The sequence below is a fragment of the Hordeum vulgare genome, chromosome 2H (assembly GCF_904849725.1).
Source record: "Hordeum vulgare subsp. vulgare chromosome 2H, MorexV3_pseudomolecules_assembly, whole genome shotgun sequence".
NCBI lineage: Eukaryota > Viridiplantae > Streptophyta > Magnoliopsida > Poales > Poaceae > Hordeum > Hordeum vulgare.
Window position 1 is genome coordinate 620,943,477 of NC_058519.1, and position 25,205 is coordinate 620,968,681.

A 25,205-nucleotide genomic window follows, 5' to 3' on the forward strand; every position below is an offset into this window, starting at 1 on the left:
AGGAGTATTTGTCATTGTCCTCGACCTACTCCTGCCGATGGTGCGTCTATGAGCTTTTGCGCCGTACCCCCGCATCACTAGAGTACGCATGCCGAGAAATTACTGAATGTAACCAAGAGATGCCAGCGCCTATGATCCAGAGTACGCATCGTCGACCTGTAAAAGAAGCCGAAGTCAGACGAGGAGCCACCTACGAAGCATCGATATTTCAGAAATCTGTGTATTATCGTTCAATACTTCGTCGATACTTCGATACGTCAGATACGGCTCCGATACGGATATTCCTCAAGTACAACATTTTTCAATTTAGAAATAAAATAAAAAATGCCGATACGGGTATCCTCGAAGTATCGCTGTTCAGTACTGCTCCTACCTTGATGTATCGTTGTTCCGTTCATATAGGTAGTCGATGTTTACTATAACTAGTAACAGTGCACGTGCAACACACGTGTAATCGAATAAGGTTGTCAATCAGTTAATGTGGGATGAAAACAATAGACTGGAACCACATTGTATGACACATACATGTGCTCATTCTTGATCGAGGTAATTATTTTCTTTGAGCAAATACACAAGTAACATTCCAACATATAACACAATGACACTTGTATATTGCTGAAATTACAAACTTAGAAGTAGCATAACACATAAAACTTACATCTACACTGTCAACAACATGTATATATGAACGTAGTATGTCCACATGAAAAAATATGCTAAGCCTAGCTAGAAATGAGATTGAGAAAGATAAAAAAAATGAAACCCATGATAGGGTCAGAGAATAGAAAAGCATAGATGAACAAGTCGTGGTAGAAGAGTGTATTGCTATGGGATAATAAACTTGCACGTCGCTCATCATCATTGTTTGTCACCCTCTCATGGCCCTAACAACCCTTTCATTAGAGGCCATCATCCCATAAAATAGTCTTATACCTTCGTCCCTATACAATGTAACACTAAACCAAAACATGTGACTCAAACTTGAATTCCAGACATACATACTTATCATCATGAGAAAGAATAAAAAGTATATAGATATTCTTAAGAGATTGGATTTTTAGGTCCCAAGGGTCCGGACACCCGCTTATCGTCGCCGTCCATACACAATGCCTAACATGGCGATCTGTGCCTTGTCCTGCAACGGTGACAGGTTTTGCAGTCTATGTAAACAATAAGAATGAATCGAGTAGGTCAGTGCTCAACCTGATAGATTCTTCCTCGGGTGAAAGTTTTTTAAGAGGTATTGTATTAAAGAGAAACGAGTACATGGAACATCGGTACACGTCCAGATTACACTTGTTGTTTTTTATTCAAGCAATATCCAACAATGGATAAGCATGTGAGCACCAGCACGCCTGCTAAAACCGACAATAGCACAACAAAATAGTTTCCGGTCTTGACCCGCAACACAATAGCATCACGCTTCTTTTCTCAAAGTATAACCTCCGACGCAATATGCACCGAAGGGACACCAAAACAGAGCTGGATATTGTCGTATATTAGAACCCGTAACCTGTAGACAACATCAAAACAAGTTAGATGAAAACTTATTATATTGGCAACGAGCACATATTTTGTTGTCTCTGCATACCTGAACCGGCCATTGGATTTGCGGCAGGTGCCTGCTCAGATTCCTTGATGTCCACCACGACGGCGTCAGAGGTGATGAATGTCTTGGCCACCGATGCGGCATGCTCCAAGCAGCACCTCACAACCTGTTTTGCGAGAAATCAGGTTAGTTTATGGGCCCACTGTTTGCGAAAAAATCGGAGGGTGGATACAGTATTCCAGGGGCAGAACCCCTGCCTCTTACTTGAATAACACTATTTTTACAAAGAAATATTTAGTTTGAGAAAAGATGTTCTGAGAAAAGACAAAAAGATGTCAACACAGTTTGCTCGTACCTTGGTGGGATCAATAATACCAGCAACCATCAAATCCTCATACTTCCCTGTAGCAGCATTATAGCCGTACCTGAAGTTGTCGTTCACAAGGACCTGAACGCAGGTACGCTCCAAATTAGAAACGCACACGTTGCTGGTATCAGGTTCATATAAGAGAAGAAATATGAATCCAGACCTTCTCAGTGACCACGCTGCCATTGACACCAGCGTTTTTCACAATCAATTTAAGTGGATAACTCAAGGATTTCCTTACAATTTCAACGCCAACCTTGAAAAGGCAAACAGACAATTAGTTAATTTTGATGGAAGAAACCAGCTCTCTGAACCAAGGATAACATTCGAATGTCAAAACTTCTAGAAAGGCGATCTCGTTTGCCTTTTCCATACCTTCTGCTCATCATTCTCAAGAGTTTCTTTAATGGCATTAACTTTTGATGCAAGCCTTAGAAGGGTACAACCACCACCGACAACAATACCTTCCTCCACAGCGGCATGTCCACAAAGCAAGCAGTCAATTAACAAGCAATGATTACATAGAGTTCGGTGTAAAAGTAAAATCGGTATAATACTACAGTGCACCAGAAGGCTTTTCTGAGTGGGATCATAAATCCCAAAATGTAATTAGACTTGCACCAAAGGAAGCATTACCTTTGTTGCATTCAGTGCGTCTTCAACCCTCAGTTTCTTTTCCTTGAGCTCAGTTCCAGTCTGTGCTCCTACCTACAAACCAAGAGCTGTTATATTATGCTAGCACACTACCAGTCACTGTTCTGCAATTGCAGCCTAGTGCACCAGTAGACAGCTCAATATGAAACAACACAAGTACCTGAATGACAGCAACACCACCAGATAGTTTAGCTATCCTCTCGTTTAGCTTTTCTTTTTCATATTCCTGTTCAGAAGCCTGAAAAGGTAAAGTTTGAACAAAACATTACTTGAGGCATTTTCATTCACACTTAGAGTGACACTTGCAACAAAAAATTGAAGCCATCCATACAGGAAAAATAGAGCAACCAAAAGAGACTTGACAAACAGAGGAGCCATGAGAAAAATAAGAAAAACAGAATATGATTTCACAAATACGAAATTGTTTTTTCTTGAGCATGCATCAAAATGTGGTCTATATAATGAAGTGCATCAATTCATGCTAACATACAACCAAACACATAGAAAAAGGACAGAGACGTGCTCAATGACACGCAAACACAATGTATGAACACTGAATTTGTCAAAATATTCATGACATAACCCCACACAAATTCAGCGTTTAACTTTGCAACATTCAGCGCTCTGTCAGAAAGACGTTACCTGGACGACGCGCACCGACAGGGCTGACCGGCGTTGCGGGTCGCGCGCCTCCTCGAGCAGGCGCTGGTGGGTGACCACGTCCTCCGCCCTCTCCACGTTCACATCCAGCGCGTACCTGCACAGAACAGACGTCACGCGCACGACGGACGGCGTCAGCAGGACAGTGTGCGGAGACCGGCAGTGCCGATAGGGTGGCGGGGGTGCGGGGGAGAGGGCTCACCGGGCAGGGAGGCGGTGGAAGTGCGCCGAGAGCGCGTCCTCGAAGGCCGGCGAGATCTCGGTGCCCCCGGCGGAGCGGAGGCGGGCGAGCACCTCGTTGTACACCTCGAGGCGCCGTGTGACAGCCCGATGCCGATGTTCCAGAAGATTCCCCTCTCTTTCCGTTTTTGTCGTGTGTCTATTTTTATTTGTTGCATCATCATCGCATCATGCGCATCATCTGCATTGCATCGGCGTCTCCGTTGCCGCCAGTTTTCAAAACTTGCATCCGTTGTTAGTTGCCGGTTAACGTCGTTGTTCGTTCTGAGTCCGACCGCACACGCACACGCCCGCGGCACCGTCGTAACTCTGTTTTCAAAGCGTGTATAAAACTTTCTCCGATTGAGCTGGAATTTGTCGTGCGGTTTTATTTTAATATAGGTAGGCCGCCTGTCAAATTTCGTCGCCATCGGAGTTCGTCTGGTACCCGAACGGTCAACCGTAGCGGCACCGTATTCGGTCTACCGTCGGACGTTTGTCGGTGTTTTAAAATTCGTGCCGCGTCGCCCGTTCTCCCTCTCGTCTCCGGATATCCCCTCTACACGGACGCATACCATACCCGCATTCGGAATCGTCCGAACCAGACCCCGTGGTTGGATCCGGAACGCGATTCCGGTTAACCGAGCCTCCCCCGTTTGTCTATATATACCCCACCATCACATTTAGACAACCATCCCTAACCTGCCTCGTTTTCCGCGCCCGAAACCCTAGCCCCCCCTCTCTCTCGCCCCTGTCTCCCTCCTTGAGCTGCCGGCCCGCGGAGCCCGCGTTGGGCCCGCCCGGGCCCCCCTGGGCCCGCCCGGGCCCACCTGGGCCCGAGCTCCCCGCAGCCTCAGCCGCCACCAGCAGGGGCTGAGCTCCTGTGCCTGGCCTGGATCCGCGCCGCCCCCAGGCATCCCTGTGCCCCGCCGACCCCAGGCGTCCGTGTGCCCCGCCAACTTCCTCGTCCCTCCGGCCGCCGTCGGCGTCGCCGACCCCTGCAGCGGCTCGCCGGGAGCGCGCGAGACCAGTTCTGTGCGAGGTTCAGCCGCCGCCGCCGGGTTCCGTTCTGCAGCTCCCCGTCGGAGTCCCTCCTCCGCCTTGGGTCGCCGCCCCGGCCCAGATCCGGGCAGATCCGGCCGGCCCCGCCCTCTCCAGCATGCTGCCTCGCCCGCTGCCGCTATGTCCTGCAACCGCGCCGCCAGCAACTCCCGTCGGGAGGAGGAGGACGAGCACGACGGCGCTCGCGTGGCCAGCGCTTGGGCCATGCGCCCTGCCTCCCCATGCGGCCCAGGAGCGCCCGAGCCAGGCCCAGCAGCCGGCTCGGCCCCGCCTCGCCTCTTCCCCCCCGGCCTGCTCCACCAGCAGCACTAGGCCGGCCTAAGTGGAGGCCCGCTAGGTGAGATCCCCAGCCCCCCTTTTTTTATTTACGCATAGGCGCCTCTTAGTTAATTTGACGCCTCAGTTTTGGCCCAGTAGCACTATAGGATTTATTCATTTATTTTCGGTTTAGATAATTTCAGAATTAGACATATATTAGAACCCCCGTAACTTATATTCCGTAAGTCGGATCGAGGTGATCTTTATATGGTTTTGGCGTAGGTTTTCGCGTAGAATACGATTATCTAACTTGCACAATTGTTTGACGTCATTTAACGTGTTGTTTGCCTAGATAAGCGTGCTGTCTCAATAGGTTTATTGCCCTTAGTTTTTTTTCGCGCGTGTCCGGGTTGTTCGTATGCCGTAGAATAATGTCCATGTTTTAGGGATCATATTTCTACGTATTTTAGAGCGGTCATTGATATTTTTGTGCGTATGGTTTGCCGGTAATTTATTTTCCCGCGTATAGGTGTTTATCTCGCATTAATGTGTGGCATTATTTTGTGTTGCAAACCCCACTTATTTTATATGTTTCCGGGGTAGAAAAATCACATGGATTTTTCTGTTTAATTAGTTTTAGCTTTTGAGCAAGTTAGTTCGCGCGATATTTTGCTATGTTGCCCTTTTGTTTAATTCGTAGGATTTATTCCGTGCGTCATTTGACGGAGTTGTCAACTAGAGAGTTGATCTTGGATGTTTTGTTTAGCCCCTGGTATTTTTGGTTGCAATAGAAATGCATGTTTAGGTGTGTTTTGATTGTCCTCAAGTTGCTAGAAATAGTGCTGATTTGGAGGAGCTGAAATATTTCTAAGTCTGGAATCTGTTATTATTTTGTTGCTGTCTTGTCTTGCTTCTACCTTTTGATCTGTAGCTTTTTTGAGGTTGGTCCAATGGAGTAAGTTGTAGCCCTTGTGTTTCTCTAGCATGCTGTAAAGTTTCATGCCATTTGGAGTCCTGTAGCTATAGGTTTTGCTGCTGTCAATATTGCTTCAGATCGAAAACTGCACTTTCATGAGGTGTTATTTTCAATAAGTCTGAAATAGTGTGTGCGAAGCCTTTTTGTGACTTCTTTCCCTAGTGTTCCTCGCTGCCATGCTAGTTGTTGTTAGTTGTTTGTAGTAGTGCTTCTTGCCCTCTTTCGTGCCATGCCTTGCTTGAGCCTATCGGAGTTGTGTAGCTCGTAGTTGTGGGGCGTAGAAAATGTTATGTGGCTGATTTTGGCAGATTGTAGTCATTTCTTGTTTTGCTCGTAGTTGTTGAACCGTAGCTCCGATTTGATCGTGCCCTACATAAACTTGCTTAGAATCTTGTTTAGTTTCATTTTCTCTTGCTGGTTGTTTGTTTTGAAGTGCTCGTAGCTGTCGTTGCACACATATTGCATTCATGGCATCATATCTTGCGGTGCTTGTAACTTTTGATCCGTAGCTCCGTTGGAGGTGATCTCTATGTGTAGATTGCTTTCCTTGACGCGTAGAATCACGTGAACCTAATTGTTTTGCTGTTTAACAACTAATTAAATGCATTAGTTCAGATCTGGACAGAACTATAAATTAACATGTGAGGTTGTCTCGGAGGTGCTATATATCATTTTCCGACCTCATCTAAAATGCCTAGATAAGTAGTTTAATTACGCTTCACCTCTTGCCATGTTTAATCACATTTAATATTGCCGTGTACCTAATCGGGATAGAACTAAATAAATAGACGTGGAGTATCGTCAATATGCAACTCTTTGCATATTGAACTTCACTTAATGTGTAGTGTTTGATTGCGTGGATTGTCATGCCGTGACTTGCATGTATTCAACTGCTCATGCATCATATGTGTTGTGCATCATGTGGTGAATTCCGTGTGTTGATTTGCGTTTCCGGTTTCCCCCGTCTCGATAGAGTTCCGCAACGTGCCGGATTGTGAGGACCCGTTCGACTACGTCGGTTCGTCTACTTCACGGAGGCATTCTTCTTCCAAGCGGGATCTCAGGCAAGATGATCATTTCCCCAGATACCATTACTATCATTGCCATGCTAGTTTTACCGTCTCTATCGTTATGTCTCGTTGCCTACCACATGTTAAATACCAGCCTCTCAACAATGCCATGATAACCTTCAACCTGTTCGACCTAGCAAACCACTCATTGACTATGTTACTGCTTGCTTAACCCTGTTGATAGCGTTGCTAGTTGCAGGTGCAGTTGCTTCCATGTGAAAGCATGGGTTCCTTGTCATATCACCATATTAAATGCTATTTAATTTAATGCACCTATATACTTGGTAAAAGGTGGAAGGCTCGGCCTTTCTAGCCTGGTGTTTTGTTCCACCTTTGCCCCCTTAGTTTTCGGCTACCGGTGTTATGTTCCATAATTGAGCGCTCCTAACATGATCGGGGTTGTTATGAGGACCCCCTTGATAATTCGTTTTAGATTAAAGCTGGTCTGGCAAGGCCCAACATTGGTTCTACATTTGCCCAACATAATAATTCTGTTAAATTGAAATGCATAGGGAGTTAGCGCTACCCGAGGAGTAATTTTACATAAACAGGGGGGCCAGTGCTGATGGTGTTGGTCCCAAACGGTCTGCCTGTGGGGCCACCGCGAGGAAACTCGAGGTTTGGCACCTGTAGCTAGTTCCATCCGTCGTGTCCTGAGGACGAGATACGCAGCTCCTATCGGGTACGTCGACACGTCGGGCGGCCTTGCTGGATTAGTTTTACCTTTGACGAGATATCTTGTGCATCGGGACTCCGGTGATGCTTTGGATAATCTCAGAGTTGAGGTTTTCCACTAGGGAATCCAACGAGATCGCGAGCTTCGTGATTGAGGATTTCTATGCGGCTTGTGGTAATTTGTGATGGACTAGTTGGAGCACCCCTATAGGGTTAAATCTTTCGGAAAGCCGTGCCCGCGGTTATGTGGCAACGTGGAAACTTTGTTTAACACTGGTTCTAGATAACTTGAAGTTAATTTAATTAAAAAATATGCCAACTGTGTGCGTAACCGTGACTGTCTCTTTCGTGAGTTCCTTCTCCGATCGAGGACACGGTGGGGTTATGACTGACGTAGGTAGGTGTTCAGGGTCATGCATTTGATCATCAGTAGTTCACGTCCGTTATGCGTAGATCTTCCCCCTCTTATTCTCTTGTACTCGTAAATTTAGCCACCAAATATATGCTTAGCCGCTGCTGCAACCTCACCACTTAACCATGCCTCACCCATTAAGCTTTGCTAGTCTTGATACCTTTGGAAATGAGATTGCTGAGTCCCATGTGGCTCACAGATTACTACAACACCAGTTGCAGGTATAGGTAAAGGTTACTTGACGCGTGCGCGTTGATTGTTCATTTGGAGTTGCTTCTTCTTCTTCTTCGATCTAGGATGGGTTCCAGGCCGGCAGCCTGGGATAGCAAGGATGGACATCGTTCTTATTTTCTCGTTTGTTTTCGTCCGTAGTCGGACCCTGCTCTTACTCTTGATGATTATGTAATGTACTGATGTGACTCTGATGTAGCATGTGACGAGTGTAAGCCAACTCTGTTGTATATCTCTTCTTTTCAGTACATGTACTTGTAACGATATCCATTCTTGCGACACGACGAGATGCGCTTCTATCCCTGACGAGGCCTTCGTGCCAAATTAAGGATAGGGTCACATCTTGGGCGTGACACGCCGACCCTGCTTGTCCGTGCGCCGCCCACCCGCGCGACCTCCGGCTTGTCCTTGAGAGAGTGGACGTAGGCGATGCGGTCGACGCCGGGCATGAGGAGGTGGATCCCCGACGACAGCGTCTTGAGGTACTTGCCGAAGCGCTCCACCACGAACACATTCTTATCCGGGACGATGTTCAGGCCCATGTTCGCCGGGGTCGGCGGCGGGTCGTAGAAGGACGGCCTCGGGGCGGAACCAGTGCTGCGCAAGGACGGTGGCGCGGCGGTCGGGCTCGCCGCCGGCGGTCTCGGACGCCTCGGCCATGGCGACCTGCGCAAGCTCCTCCTGCAACGCGTGCGCGATGACCTCGTCGTTGTCGACCGCGTCGACCCTGACCTCGGCGAGGGCGGGGGCGTCGAGGAGGGCGCTAGCGTGGTGGGGCTGCGGCGGCGGCGGGGCGTAGTCGGTGATGGGGGATTGAGGGCGGTGCACGCAGGCGTCGCCGTCGAGGAGATGGTGGAGGCCCCAGCGGATGATGTTGGCGTCCAGATCTTGGTGGCCCCGCACCACCATGGTTGCCCGGGGATTGATTGATGAGAATCGAACCTGCGACGGCTGAAGGAAATCATACTGCATTGCAGTTAGTTATCCCCAAGAAAACAAGAACCGACACGGAATCGACTTACTGAAACACCCCTTACGATCTGAGCTACCAAGCCGAGTCCCCTACACACAAGGCACAACATGAGAAGAAAATTAGATCACAAGTATAATGCTACCACAGCGCGGTAGAGACTACAGGGATTGTAGTAGCAGACAACATGATTTTGAGGATTCTATATCATCTTATCAGATTACCTGACCACCAACCAAAAGGACAACGGCCAGCCTCCCCTTGGAGATGGCTCTCAGCCCCTTCTTCCACCACCATTCTTTGTCCTCCGGCGACCTCTCCTCCACCCTCGAGACGCTGGATTCCAACAAGAAGTAGAAAAGCAAGCATGATTAGAAGGTATTATCGAAAAAGCATAACCAAAAAATAGGAACCACAAACTATCTCAGAAAGATTCCTCTGAATTTAAATATTTTTAGTGTGCGCTGACTTGGAACTCTATGTCAGTAAGCTTGTACCAATTTATTTTCTAGGTTACGATCCAAAAATGTTGCGATATTTACATAAATACTGGAAACATATTTATATTATTAGATACAAAAAGAGGCTTTGTGCCTCACAAGCACTCCATCCATTTAACACTGTAAAGTGCAATAGCTGATGTACACGTTTTTCAAACTTTAAAATTTCCATAATTTACAAAAGATAGTATGATAAGTCAATTGATGACCAGACAATGCTTAGAAACAATAAGAAAACATACGTTTCAGATAACAGTAAAGGTTAATTTTATCACAGAATATATATAACACTATTACTGTATCAGGGAGAAATTTACCGCATACTTCTCTCCTCCGATGTTGCCTCCAACAAACTTATATAAAACTGCGGTATGGCTTGAACCAGATTTCCTGGGAGAAAAAGATAAATGAAAACAAATGTTTTATAGATGTCAATAGATGGCCCAACAATAACTTGGAAAATGATTTTTTTTTGAGAAGTGGAAAAATAAATTAATAACAGTCACTTGAATTAGATTTGATGTGTTTGTACACACCGACACCAGAAATCTTGCAAATTGCCAAAAAGGAAACCTACATGTATACCTTTCATATCTTCATAACAAAAAAGGAGATATGGGTGCAATGATCATGGTGCTCAGCTGTGACGTATCTGCAATATTGTCTGCTGTCCCATCTACAATCTCTAAGAAATTTACAGAAGTAACTATTGCAAAATGTACCGCCAGGAAAGCTATATGTGTTGTATCACTTAAATTTGTACAAATGATAACACAATCTTCAGATTGATAAAATCACATCACCGTTGGATAAAGAATACTGCTATCTGAGAGCGTGGAAAGTACGAGAAATAGGCGAAATTACTGTATTAAAGGAGAGAAGTTGGAAAAAAATACGAGCATGGTTGTGAGAGACATATCTGGAGATAAGTTATTTATTGTAGAGAAGCCTGCCGCCTTTCGTCATCTCGTCGAAGAGCCCGTTGATGGCTTCGTACCTCCTTGCTTCCTCACAAGCTCAATCCGCAGAGCCCAGGTCTTGTTAATCTCGATGCCGGGACAAAACAAAAATCCAAGCACTTATTATGAATATCAAAATAATGAGCGATGTAGGCATATATAAGCACTATATTCATATAAAAAATCTAAGCACTTATTATGTTGCTATTTGTGACGCCTTTCTTATTTTAGCAAGAAAATAATGGTCCCCTCATATTATTAAGTTGTAACTTTCGCAACCATTAAAAACATAGATAATTAAAGATATCAACTAATTTGCTGTTAACATGAAATAAACAATGCTCCAAATCAATGTGTACCTGTCTTATACCTCGTCAACAAATTGAACTCGTTGACATGTCCCCATTTTTATCTCCGTTGTTGCAGTTGTTTGGTCCAATGTCTCCATGTATCGCACTTACTAATCAAAAGAGAAAGTTTGTCCGTCTTCATAGTTCATACCGAGTATCAATCAAAAGATAAAGCATGCACTGGAGTACTCAACATCGTTATTCCTGAGGGCACATATATCTGCATACCCAGATTTCTAGCTAGTTATCTAAGATAGTAAAGTGACACTTGTACAAGGTAACAAAAATCAAGCACACAAGGAGACTCAAAAGAAAGCTCTGGCCGACCAGTGGTCCGTACATTTTGTGGTCTCATGCCGGTTAGTATTTTACTGTCTAGATCCTTGATTCTCTTGTCATCCTGTTTTGGAATAGCTTTATGTTAAGATTTCTTCTATTCATAGTTTGGTACGTAGTTGCGTACCCAATTTTTTATAGAAAAACCAAGCTATTATTTCAACCATATAACTAAGGGGAACACACCTATGAAATTCATTGATAACAGGAACAACAAAGATTTTAAAAAATGTCATCAAAGAAATAAAAAAGTGCAGCTAGGTAATTCAAGCATGGTAAAAATACAAATGCTTTATTAATATAATATTTTCTAATAAATTCACAAAGGCATCATGATTCTAAACAACAATATATCTCCCGTTTCTGCTTTCATTGATCATTGCCAAGTGACAGCAGCACAAACGTTGAAGCGACTTTCAGCCTCCAATCAAACATGAACATGGGTTGAGATTCTTTCTGAATCAATATGATTGTTCATATCAGTACAAAATAATCTTGCATTCAGTAGAAGCGTGTATGTTAATGGTAAAAGAACTACAAGATGAATTAGCGGATATGGATGAATAAAGTACCTGGAGCCGAGGTTGACCGTGACATGGTGTGGGAAGAGCATGAATCTAGTGAATCATCCATCAACTTGCATTTAGACATGACCGAAGCTAAATGTAATGAACCAGGAACGGTAAATTTGACTAATCTTGTCCGTACAAATCCACAAAAAGAAACACTGCAAAATAGAAGAAATGAAAATATCAAGGGTGGATAAAATGGTAGGATCACATCATAGAAAGGAAAATCCAACAATAGACATCACTAAAAATCCCTAACTTGCAAGACTAAAAAGATATGGATGAATCTTCCAGAATGTTATGAATTGATGTTTTCTACCTGGGAAAGAAACTTGCAATGGGGACGAAAGCACAAGACAACGAGGGTAAAGAAACTTGATGTGATGGCGGGATGCTTAATTCTGTATAGATATTGGACTTAACGATCGAAGAATCATATTGGAAGATTTAACCTCACACGCCTGACGCCACTGGCCATGTATGCCTCAGTCACTCTGTGTGCTATGTAATTGTGAACATGTCTAGAGAATAAACAAAACAAGGAAATAAGATCACGTGAATGAAGAGACAATTATTGTTCTCTCGTGATTGCTCTCGAAGCAATAGCGGTAGCAAGCACGAGCAGAACAAAACATTATGAAGTGCAAATTATACATGTCCCTTCTTTGAACAGTAGCAACAGCAGCTAGGAAAGCATTACTGAGCCTTCCTCTCTCCCTCCTCTCCGATTTCTGCAACTGCCACCGTCGTCAGCACCTCATCCAGCAACGATCTGAATCCCTTTTTTCTCCTCACGTCCCCATCCCCTGTAAGATATGGTGACTCTCTCGCATTCAAGATCTGCAAAAAATCATGTAATGCATAAATCTGATGCATCGATCCAGTGATCAAAGAAACCATTTTAGCTGGAAATTCAATTGGATCATTCCAGAGAAAGGAGTAGCGCGAGATCCACAGTGGCATGGGGATGGCAACGCCTTGGGGAGAGAGAGGGAGTAGCACGCGCCACACCTCGTCTTCATGCCGCCTCCTTCTATGATGCGACGGCAGGGGCCGAGCAAGGCAGAGCGGAGCGGCGTGACGGGCGGGCGTGGCTGGGCGCAGGGGCCGGCGACATGGTGGGGCGGTAGCGCCTGGACAGCGTCGTGGCGAGCGCGGCGAGCAGGGGGAGGCGTGGCGAGCGCGGTGAGCGGGGTGAGGCGGGGCGAGCGCGACGCGGCGGCCTGGCGAGCCGGGGGGCGAGGCGGACGGGGGGAGGCATGGCGAGCGCGGCGAGCGGGGGGAGGCGGGCGAGTGCGGCGCGGCGGCCTGGCGAGCCGGGGGGGGCGAGGCGCGGCGTCCTGCGGGGCGGCGCGACGCGACGTCCTGCGGGGAGGCGGGCGAGCGGGGAGAGACGGCGAGAGGTTGCGGGGCCGAGACGGGAGAAGACGTGGGGATGTGCGATCGGCGCTAACGAGAAACTGTTAAGTTTCGTTAACGAAGTATCCAGTCCGTTGATTAAGTGTTTAGAGGGTTCAGATGTAGAGTTGGATCTGCCCTCTCGTGCTTTTATTAGTGGAGATGATGTGATAGTTGGATAAAAGCGTTTATTAAGAATGTTGTATCTTGAATAAAATTGCTTGTTGATGTTGTTGGCTTGCTGTTTGCTGCTTGCTGATGTTTATGGTGTGAAATTACTCGCTGATGTTGTTGCTGCCTCCTATTGCTAGGAAAGAAGTTACAAGTACACACCATGACATCGTTTAGCTTTCTTCTTCATCATTTGAGTATTATTGATGTGTATTGCTTGTTGATTTAAATAATCGTCATGTTCATAGGTGAGAGATCCTATTTGTCATTCTAAGAAAAAGAAGCTCAATGAAGATTGTGGTCTCTATATCGTTATAAAAAAAAACTTCTAAAACATTGGGAGAAGAGTATAGTCCCCCCCCCCCCCTCTATGTTTGGTTCACTCGTGTATTTCAAGGTTTGCTCTTTATATATGTTTGTCATTTGACAATCTCAAGTTCCCAACTTTAAAATGAGAAACAAGGAGGCATGGAAGAAATTAGGCAACCAATGAGGCGGTATTTTGATCTCATCTCACATGTTTTATTATGTTATTTTTTTTAATTATATATCGTTTTATTATTATTTATATATGCTTGTCGTATCGCCGTATTGTTGTTTTTGAAAATTGCAGTATCCCATATCGTCGTACCCGTATCTTTGTATCGGTGTCGCCGTATCGGTGCTTCGTAGGGAGCCACAACCCCATGTCAACACTGAAAGCACCATCGCAAGATGATATCAATGAGGCCACCTACGCCATCGCGATCCGAGACGGAAGCATAATGGTTGATGACTCTCTCCCTCCCCTACAACATGATGTACCAAGATATGGGGAAACCAACTCTCATATGTCCTGTGGTGATGTGGGAACCAACGCCACTGTGGCGAGGACGAGGCCAATTGTACTTATTCCATTACGTAGTTGCCTCCACTATATGGATGAACATCAAGGGTACCAAAACCTAACAAAGTATTTTAAAGTTGTTGATGAGTGTGAAAATCCACGGTATCTCCACCTCCTGGTGCAGAAACTGAAAGCGGGAGGTGAGAGGTCGTCATCCGCAAAGATATTAGGATATGTGCTCATTAGGATATTCTCGCATGACTTAGATAGGCCCAACTATCATCACTACCAGCTAGCCAATATAGCTAGCATGGTCCAAGCCAAGGTAACTCCCCCTTATTCCCCAAAGCTCAACTTAATAGTCACTTTTTTTCTGTTGAAGAACACATTACAAGCTCTTACTTACAGGCACATACACGCACTCTTATGTATGCATAAGAATACCTTATCCTATCCTTTAGAGCACTTCCAAAACACCGATAGTAGATCTTCAGATTGATAGTCACCACAGATACGTTTTTATCAATGGGGTGTCGACTCTCATTAAAAGAATATTTCTTCTTTGTAAGACACAGGGAGACGAGGGTACAATCATCCTCCTAACCATCCATCATCCGATTCTTAGAAACAACTTAGGAAACAAAAAATAGACAAATATATCGATTGCTAGTACTACTAGTACTACAAGAGATTAAATTTGGAGTTTAAATTTTGTGAAACAAAACAATAATTAGTTTTTTTAGAGGAAAACACACACGCCAGAACGCTAGCTGAAGAACATCTTCGTGCAGCCCATGCCTGACAAACCGGCCCATTTCCAGCGACGGACAGGACTACATGCTTGACCAGCCTAAAAAAAAAACACTACATGCTTGACCATCTTCCACCTCCGCGCCTAACCAAGGGCAAGGCGACCGAGCCGTCCACCTCCGCCGCCGTCGCCGGCGAAATTGACCCCACCGTGCCATGGTACTTGCAGGTGTGCACCCTGACGCGCCTCCGAAGGCACCGGGAGGCCCTTGCGGTCCTACGCCATGCCGACCCTTCGCCGCCGCCGCACGCCCTGGCGCTGCCATCGGCGCTCATCTGCTGCGCCGCGCTCTCCCTACCCTCCGGCGTCGCGCAGGTACACGCGCTCGCCGCCAAACGCGGCCTCGTCCCTGCCTCCGACTCGTACATCCTCTCCGCGCTGCTCTCTTCCTACTGCCGCCTCGGCCTCCTTCCCTGCGCCCGCCAGCTACTCGACGAAATGCCCGCTGCGTCCACGCCCCCCGCCACCGTCCTCACCGCCTTCAACTCCCTCATCTCCGGATGCGCGCTCCACGCACTCACCCCTGCCTGCTTCGCGCTCTTCCGCCGCATGCGCGTGCACGTGGCCGGTCTTCGCTTCAACGCCGTCACGCTACTGGCGCTGCTCCCGGTCGCTCCTGCAACCGTCGTGCCGCAGCTCCAAGCCCTCGCTGCTCAGTCAGGACTCGCCTCCCGCACTACCGTGGCCAACTGCCTCATATCTGTGTACGGCCGCAGCAGCCCCACTCTTGCTCGGCAGGTTTTTGACGAGATGCCGCTGGCCACTCGCGATCTCGTCTCGTGGACCGCCGTGCTCTCGGCCCACGCACAGGGTGGTCTGGCTGTGGACGCCCTCGAGCTCTACCGCCGCATGCGTGGCCACGGCGTGGAACCAGACGCTCTGACGCTGGTGGGCGTACTCTCCTCCTGCTCACACCTTGCCGCCCGTAGTGTTGGCCTGGACGTGGATCGGTACGTGCGGCAGAGACTGCCAGGGTTTCGTGCCAATGTGCAGCTTTGCAGTGCGCTTATCAACTTCCATGCGCGCTGCGGCAGCTTGCCCCAGGCGCAGCAGCTGTTCGACGAAATGCCCAGGAAGAGCATCGTGTCGTGGACGGCGCTGATCACCGGGTATGGCATGCATGGACACGGTGACATCGCCATCAATTTCTTCCAAAGGATGGTGTCACAAGGCATACGACCAGATAATGTCTCAATGGTCGCCCTCTTGTCGGCGTGCAGCCACGCCGGGAAGTATGAAGAGGGATGCAAGTACTTCTTTGCAATGGAGAGCACCTACAAACTGCGCCCTACGCTGGAGCACTACGCCTGCATGGTTGACCTCCTTGGACGGGCTGGCCGTCTCGAGGAGGCACGAGAGCTCATCTCGTCAATGCCGATGCCTGCCGACGGTTCTGTGTGGGGTGCTCTTCTTGGGGCGTGCAAGATACATAAAAATGTGGAGGCAGGGGAGGAGGCTTTCAAGCATGTTATTATGCTCGAACCGAGCAATGTTGGCTACTACGTGCTCATGGCTAACATGTACACTGACAGTGGACAACAGGATGGTGTCGCGAGGGTGCGGGCGATGATGAGGGAGCGTGGGCTGAAGAAGGAACCCGGTCGAACACAAGTGGTGAGATCATCTGTTAATGGACGACGACCACTCGCATCCACAGGCGAAGAGAATTTATGAGCTGTGATTGAACTTGAGCAGATGGTCAAGGAGAAGATGAATGTCACAGCAGGAATGAGGGAAAACTGAGTGCTTGACAAGAAGGTAGCTGCACCATTTGGTCGGCACTCACAGTGAGAAGCTCGCCGTACCATTCTCTCTGCTGAACACAGTGGATGTTGAGATTGTGGTGATGATGAACCTGAGGGTGTGTGGGGACTGCCACTCGTTGCTGAAGATGGCCTCTGCAATTGCCAACCGGGTGTTTCTCGTCAGGGATTCGAGCTGCTTTCATCGCTTCGAAGTTGGAGCATGCCCCTGCCAAGATTACTGGCGAAGAAATTGGATTGAGTCCTCATTGTGAAGGATGCTTAATGCTCCATGCAAGTGGTTCAATGGCTGATAACTAGTAATTGTCGAGGACCCTGATTTCAGAGGTGTGACAAGTGCAGATTTTAACCAGAGGTGGTTCAGAGTACGCCAGAAACACCCGAGTTCTATAATAGTTTGGCATCGTTCAGTTCAGTTCAGTTTAGTGGTGTAGGTTTTGATGAAGAAGATAAACTGCAATTGCATACAGATGTTATAGAAGTGGTGGAAAGTTCATTCAAACATGGAACTAAATGTTTTCGTACTCGCGGGTGTGGGCTGATACATTACCAGCTTACAGTTAATATATGTCGTGCTGCAAATAAGAAGATAAAGGATAGCCTTTGTCATTGCAAGTGCAACCGTTAGGTAAGAAGATAAAAGACATTGAATTTATGTTGTGCTGAGAAGATCATGCCATTGTTTTGATACGGAGCAAAATTTATTTGAGTTCAATTTGTGTTGGGCTTGGATGCAAAAGGACAGGTCAGTGAGGTAGGCGAGTAGGCGGTGTTGGGGCTGCTCACCTGTTAAGTAGCATGCAGATCCAATCCGTTGATGTATATCACCAGTGACAGTGTCATGCCCGTCTTTATCAAACTATGTTCTTTTTCTTCCATAAAAAACACTATTTTTTTTTCTACTTCTAAAGGCTCAATTGGTAGGATCGCATCCACTTTTTTTTTGTCCCCCACTTTTGTCTTTTTTTTCCTCTGTCTCCCCTCCCACCACCATCTCCCACCCTCGTCCATGGTTTATTTGTGTTTCTACTATTTTATAATCTAACTTCCTAACTTATTCAAATCAACCGATCACTTTCATTAGTACAATTTGTTTTTGAAAACAAATAACTGATTTTCAGAAAACAAATAAAAAAATTAATCTAACTTTTCTAACTTATGCAAATGAATCGATACCTTTCATTAGTACAATTTGTTTTAGAAAATAAATGACAGATTTTCAAAAAACAAATAACGAATTTTAAGGAAATTAACATCTAAATCATGACAAATAAATCTCGACTCTAAAGTGGTAGTCCGTAGGTTGTTCGTTCCTATCCCCATCATCAATTGAAACATTTACCAGCCCCTACCGATTCTTCTTCCCTCTTTCGTGGTTTTTTTAACCAATCTACCCAATCCTCCGAGCGTACACAAAACAGTTGATGACATCTAGGGTACGCGCATCCCTCCTCGCCAGCAACTCCTCTCTCGATCCAACTTCTTCCTCAATCTTTTTCTAGGGCGCGGTTGTGGGATAACGCGACCGCTGCCATTGTGGAACGAGGTTTCCCAGCCTCCGTCGCACAATGTTTTGCTCCTCCGTCGACCTTCAAGACCGCCATCGCTGTCGCCCCTCCACCCCACTTGCCCCCTTCGCCGACCGGTGACCGACATCGAGAGAGTCGATCATGGCCTGGTCGAGGACCGCGACTCGTGGGATTCCGCCCCCGCCACCATTGTGGAACCCCGGGGCAGGGCATGGCCACAGCCGTGGCACGGGCATAAAGGAGCGTCGCAAGGGCATGCGATGGAGCGAGGAGGAGCCGAGGTATACCACTCCATTTGTCCTGGATCTGGTTGTTTAAAATTGGATTCTATTCATTTTCTCTTTTCTGTATCTGGTTGTGAGAGACGTGCCGTCGTGGAGATTTTGATACTTGTTGGCATTTGTGCTTTCCGGCTAATGTGTGTGTGTGGATGTTGCTGGTTGTTACTGTTATAGTGTGTTCTCACCACCATCGATGGCACATAATACTCCTTAGTTTTCTTAGGATCGTGTGAGCCATGATCTTTAGTTTTCTTAAGATCGTGTGAGCCATGATCTTCATGCCTGTTAGGGTTTACATGACCCCCGTGTACAATGGTATTTGGATGTTAAACTATCACATGTTTGTGCATATGCATTAGCTATTAAGGAGAGGATTGTTGTTCCCCTTTGCCGTCCGCCTAGGGATCACACACACGACAAAGGTTTGGGCGGACGACAATGAGGCCGCAGATGGCAAAGGTGACGGCTTGAGCTGCGGCGACTCTTTGCCGTGTGTGTGGACCATCTTTGCTTTTAGCTATTTCTTTGTCGTTTGCGTGGTCCATTTTTGTCATCCGCCAGCAGACGGCAAAGAATGCACTGATGACAAAGTGTATCTTTGCCATCAGCCAATTATTTGTCGTTTGTTTTCCGACAGCTGACGGCAAAGAGTCTCTTTGCCATCAGCCAACAGACGACAAAGATCAGACAGATGGCAAATTCCCTGATTTATGTAGTGCTTGACATATCTAACATATCCGAAAATACTATTTAGCTCCAAAAGAGTGGTTGGAGAAACTAAACCCCCTTCCTCCCAATATGTCAGGACTAAGTGAGCTACCCCAATCAATCTCCTAATCGACCAAATTCACGCGGGACAAAAATTCCATTTCCAACTATTTCAAACTCAAGTCACGATTCACCGCAGTTGGCTTATCTTTGGCCACGCCGCTCGCTGCCGCATCCCAATCCGCCTCCATTGCCTCATCCCTACCTTTCTTGGTTTCTTGCCACCAACGGAATCACCTCACATCCTGGTCCACAAGCACTTTCTTAAGGAAGTATGGAGTCGTGGAACGGGCCGCCGATGGTCACCGCCCGAGCTACGTGTTGCATAATGTTCGTGCCCCCACTTCTAAGTAGTCATCGAGGATAACCTCACTCGACCCGATGTCCTTCATTGTCATGCCACGCTCGCCACCACCGCCTTCTGACCATAGAAATGTCAAGCTCCCGTATCATGCGAGGGAGCACATGCGAGGGCAGCAATTGATGTTCATACCTTTGGACCTTAACCTACCTCTCCGCGAACGCAACATCCGATGATTTGTCAAACTAGACAACACATGACCTCCTTTATCATGCCCTAGACCTATTCGATAGGTGGTTAACAAGATGAGTAGGATTTCACAAGTGTTCTTTGATGGCTCATTGTAGCAGAGGAGGAAGATGATGATGACTTAGGAGTGATGCCTTGATGATGAGCATGGAGAAAGAAGGCATAAGTTCTCAACTAGTTTCTAGGTGCATACTTCATAATAGGGAACATGTACATGCCAAAATCACGAGAGATTATTTCATGAACAATTCAATGTATCGAGCGAACTTGTTGAGATAAGCAAACTCACGTGAAACTACAGGAAGACCTTACGAAGCACCACTGGTAATGTCTTGGGCAATAATTATTTCATGAATCATGATGTTTATTTAGTATATTTGTTTCATTTAGATCATATATTGTGTTTACATTTCATTTTAGACATTTTAAAAACAATGTGTTTGAAATGCTGCTGAGATATTTGCATCATTAACGTCAATGTTTGAACCAATATGTAGTGCCAAATTAGATCACATGGTTTGAAAAAGAACAGTAAGAAAGGCAAAGGAAAATTTAGCCAATATTTTTGAGGATGTGTTAGATGGCACTCTACCAATACCTACGAAATATTTGAATGAAGTTTTGGGAATGGGTTTTTAAGCAGTAATGTCTCGAGATGGATTAGAGTTGCCCTGATGATGCTAGATGCCTATCTTTAGTTGTTGGTAGAGTAATGCTATGGCAACCATAGGTCATTTTTGTTTTTAGTTGGTGGCTTCAAAGGCTTCCTAGGATATTCTAGTGGAGATGTAGCTATTGAACCCCCAAAGTTCATCATCGCCACTAGGCAACGTCGAGGTCTTGAAGTTTGCATAGATCCATCTTCCGCTTTTTTGGTGCCTTAGGTTGATTTGATCTTGATGAGTTCGAAACTACATTTTATAAAATTGGAATAGCAAAAGCATTTAGAATATTAAGACTTATGATAGATCTGCACATGGGCTTACTTTGGATGGAAAAATGCTCCAAGACAACGGAATAAAACTCAGGGGTTTCCTTTGCTTGCACAACTCAACACTATTCACATTTGAATATGTCTTCTTTACCGAAAGGGTGGTATTACTGGATACTTACGTGAGAGCTCAGAACGATTGACCACATACTTTCTACTCTGCACATTTTCATCCCACAACAAGCATATGAATGTATTAAGAAATAGTGAGATCCCAGTGATTGCCATGCATGGCAACCAAATATACGTTCTTTTCTCCGTAGTTCCCTTTTGTTTTAAGCGATTTTTTCTATCCTTATCCACTCTTGGGAATTTAATCATGGATCGTTTTGGAAGGGGTGAATACCCAATCTTAATTTAGTCTCGTATAAGAATTGTATGCAAGTTAGTTGTGTTGTCTTTGCCGGTCAGAAAGTCATCACTGGATTCAACAAGTTGATATCATATTTTTTTTTCTTTCTTGCATTTTGTTATGGAGAGTGATCTACGCCGGCGCGCCGGCCCAAACTTTCGGCAGGCCGCGCGCGGGCCGCATGATCCACCAACCCCGCGCGTCCGTACCATTGGATCCGCATACACCATTTTTCCCCTATGCAGCAAAATTTTGATGCGATGCAATAATTTTTTCAACGGTTGCAACAAAAAATAAAATTTGTAGCAACAAAAAATCTACGTAATCGTAGCAAAAAAAAAAACGAAGCTGATGGTACGCGGTAGCAAAAGTCAAACGCCGGTTGTAACAAATATTTACGTGACGTGTATGCAACTTTTTTAGTGAACGGTTGCAGCAAAACTTGATGTCGGTTGTAGCAAAAATTAACATAGTTGTAACAAAAAGTAAAAACATCGATTGTAATGAAAAATCCGACGAACTAGAGTTGCAACCAAACGTATATGCAACTTTTATACTGGGACAAAATGTAGTAAAAAAATGCTTGCAGCAAAAATGACGCTGGTTGCAACAAATTTAGACGAAAAATGTTGCATCCATTGACCAGCGAAGCGTGCGGGTGGGAAAAATATTGCATGGGCCCGCGCGCGAGGGACGACCGGCGCGTCGTTTGAAAACGATTCCCTTTTGTTATACAATTGAAAAAACAACGGGAACAAGGGGGAAGACGCCCATGTCTTATTTTTGTAGGGGAGGTATCCGCGGACCAGGAAAGTAGTTACAACATAACCTTAGAGAGATATGTTTGTATCAAAGACGTTAATAACACTTTAAAATTTTCGGCAGCAATATCCAAGCGGGCATGCATGAAACTAAATTATTAACGTATTTGAAAACAATTCAGTGGAGTAGTTTATAATCATTATTGATAATAGTAAATGTCCTATAAAAATTAGGAAAACTCTTACCACCTATTGGTCGATCCGTGCGATCGTTCCGCCTCCTCCATATCCGTTCGTTCGCAACTTGATCACACGGTCGAGAGCATTCCCGCGTCCGCTGGCTTCGTGTCCGTTTCTTGCAACTCAGCTTTTGTTTCACGGCCCGTTCTGCAACTGCAGATCCAATGCTGGGTGTCCGTCGCGTGCGGCACGTGACGCGTGTCGCATGTAGACCCACTGCACCGCACGTCCTTCTCCCCTTACCTTATCTCTTCTCCAATCGGTGTTTCTTCCCCAACTCCTGCAGCACTGCCCCGCCTCGTCCTAGCAACTCCGGTAGCAATGCCGTTCACGTCGTGGGCTTTTACCATCCGACACAAACGCTCTCCTCGGCCGTGGCTGGCCATGGCCACCACCATCTCAAACTCCCGCAAAGCCACTGCTCACTCAAGCCAGCCGGCCGCCGCTACGCGCCCGTGCTCGCCATCGGCCCATGCGCAGCAGTCGTCGCTTCGCTGGTTAGGTACAGCGAGGCATGGCTCATGGTGTGCTTCTGGAACAGCGGCGACGGCAGCGCATGTCCATGGGCGACCTTGGAGGTTGTATGCAAGCAGCAACTAGTGGCTACAACCGCAAGCGCCATGAAGGTAGCATGCGGGCTCATCCGCCGACGAGGCCGGTGATGCAATTATTTTATAACAAAACGTTTGTTTCTGCAACTCGACCATTGTTTCAGGAATTAATGGATCAGGAAAGTGACCGATGTTGCAAAGTTATTTTGCAACAAAACATTTGTTTCTGCAACTCGACTGTTGTTTTAGGAATTAATGGGTCGGGGGAGGTGACCGATGTTGCAAAGTTATTTTGCAACAAAATGTTTGTTTCTGCAGCTCGATCGTTGTCTCGGGAATTAATGGGTTGAGGTAGGTGACCGAGTCGCGCGCGTACATCGAACGACCGTTGAGGTGGCGGATGTTTTATACGGATCAGCTGATGGACGTGCAGCAGTCCCCTAAAAATTAAGCTCAACACATAATTTTATTGATGATTCGATGTGTAATAAAGGTATCAGATGGAGGTCGAACACATGTAGAAAACAACAACGACAACACAAGCAGAAGGCAGCAACAGTACACGCCCAGTCGGCTAGCTATCCATAGCCAGGTCTGATGATGCTCAAAGATAACTTAGTGAAGCCTGCAAACACACACACAAAAGCTCAACTATTAGTCTCACATTTACTTACTTATTAACGATTAAACGGCTAATAAGTTGAATATAAATTCTTTAAAGTAAATTAGGTGTAAGATGTACTTGTTGCAGTCGACGCTGGTGCTGATGGGGAAGGAGACGGACACGCCGCACTTGCCGGGGATGCTGGCAGCGTTACCCATGCTGATGCCATTGAAGTTCCCCGCCAGGTTCTTCAGGCAGCGGCACGCCGCCTGCCGGTCGGCCGCGGTGGACGCCTCGCCGTTCAGGGTCTTCACCCCGCCGCAGCACCCCGCAGACGGTGCCGTCGCTTGCCCCGTCGCGTACGACATGCACGGCGCGATGGCGGACGTCACGTCGCCGCAGGTCACGGCCCCAGACGCCATCTCTGCCACCGACAGTGCCGCAAGCAGGGCGAACACGGCGAGCAGTGCCACGCGTGCCATCGAGGATCTAGTGCTTCGGCTTGCTTGCTAGCAACTTTGGAACTAGGAAGGAGCTGAGAGCTTAAGAAAGGTAGCTTGAATAACTTGTGTGGTGGTGATGGAAATCCATGGCCATGGAGCAGGGGTATAAATAGCAAGCGGGCGAGAGAGATGGCAAGAATAAGATAGGTGTTCTTGTAAGTTGTAACATTGCACTGCAGGGTGGCGGACGGTAGTGAGTGCATGCATCGTACTCCCTCTGTGTCGGATACACCTATGGGAACCTCCGCGGACCCCTTGACCGTTCGGCGGGAAGAGGGGTGGCGTCAAGAACAGAGCTAGCGATCAGCATCGAAAACGTTTTTTTATCCAAGTTCGAGTCGCTTAGTGCGTAAAATTCTACTTCTGCTTTGTATGTTGTATTAGGCGTTCGCCGTAGGATTACTTGCTACAGTGATTTCCTACTGGGCAATGTCCGAAGTGTCTAACCCCTTAGAACCGAGCCTTGGCCTCCTTTTATAGAAAAATGGATCACCAACAGTGCTCAACAGTGGATTCACGAGCTATACAGTGAACAGGGTTCATTGTTATCCATCTATCGAGGTGTGAGGGTCAGTAAATGCTTCGTCAGTCTCCTGACCTGCATCAGGATGGTATCGACACCTACCCAGGTGTTTCGACACTTGGGTGTTGTGCTGACGCATGAGGGATGCACTGGCGCTGTGGTAGTCGGTGGCATTGTAGAAGGAGGGAACACCTGGCAGGCGAAGGGGGCTTGCCGGGCTGGTGCCCTCGCGAGTGGCCTAGTCTGCCTTCCCGACAAGGAAAGATTGCCGGGGCCTTGTCTATCTTCCCGACAAGGAGGACTTGGGCCTTGGATGCCTTCCCGGTAAAAAAGGCTTGCCGGGGCCTTGTAGCTTAGACTTGTTCCTCACACCCTTGGAGGGGTGTGGCCCTGGTGAGCTTGGGGATTAATCTTGCTGCCAGACTTCGTCGTGCCTTGCCGTCAAAGGGGTTGCTGGCGCCCGTGCATAAATCTGGGGCACAGGAGACTTCAATCTTCAGTGCACCGACACTCTATTTCTAAATATAAGTATTTTTAAAGATTTTACTGAAATACAACATATAGATGTATATAGATATATTTTAGAATATAAATTTATTTATTTTGATCCGTATATAGTTCACTAATAAAATCTCTAAAAGACTTATATTTATGAATGGAGCGAGTAGTACGTAGCTAGTGAGGCATGCATATGATGCAAAAGCTTCTGCATGCAAATAATTTCGATGTGATTTTCTTCCAATCGAACCTGTGTGCGAGCTAGCAC

The 25,205-nt window shown here is 46.6% G+C and overlaps 1 protein-coding gene, 1 long non-coding RNA gene and 1 pseudogene across 4 annotated transcripts; 1 reads left to right on the top strand and 2 right to left on the bottom strand.

Annotated features, from left to right (window-relative positions):
* Positions 1-11,513: 11,513 nt before the first annotated feature.
* Positions 11,514-12,861, bottom strand: LOC123427940. Of its 3 annotated transcripts, none has more exons than XR_006622462.1 (3): positions 12,829-12,861; positions 11,821-12,657; positions 11,514-11,704 (listed from the first exon to the last, which is right to left on the bottom strand). It is a non-coding gene; the product is annotated as an uncharacterized LOC123427940 (long non-coding RNA). The 3 variants fall into 3 exon arrangements; XR_006622463.1 differs by lacking the exon at positions 12,829-12,861 and having other exon boundaries at positions 11,821-11,975; positions 12,137-12,807; XR_006622461.1 differs by lacking the exon at positions 12,829-12,861 and having other exon boundaries at positions 11,821-12,818.
* A 2,215-nt stretch (positions 12,862-15,076) lies between these two features.
* Positions 15,077-17,501, top strand: LOC123427936 (annotated as a pseudogene).
* Positions 17,502-23,250: 5,749 nt separating this feature from the next.
* LOC123430897 (non-specific lipid-transfer protein 3-like) lies at positions 23,251-24,013 on the bottom strand. Its single transcript, XM_045114729.1, has 2 exons — positions 23,552-24,013; positions 23,251-23,434 (listed from the first exon to the last, which is right to left on the bottom strand). The coding sequence occupies exons 1-2, from the start codon at positions 23,893-23,895 to the stop codon at positions 23,425-23,427; spliced, it is 354 nt and encodes a 117-aa protein (XP_044970664.1). The 5' UTR covers positions 23,896-24,013; the 3' UTR covers positions 23,251-23,424.
* Between the last annotated feature and the right edge of the window lie 1,192 nt (positions 24,014-25,205).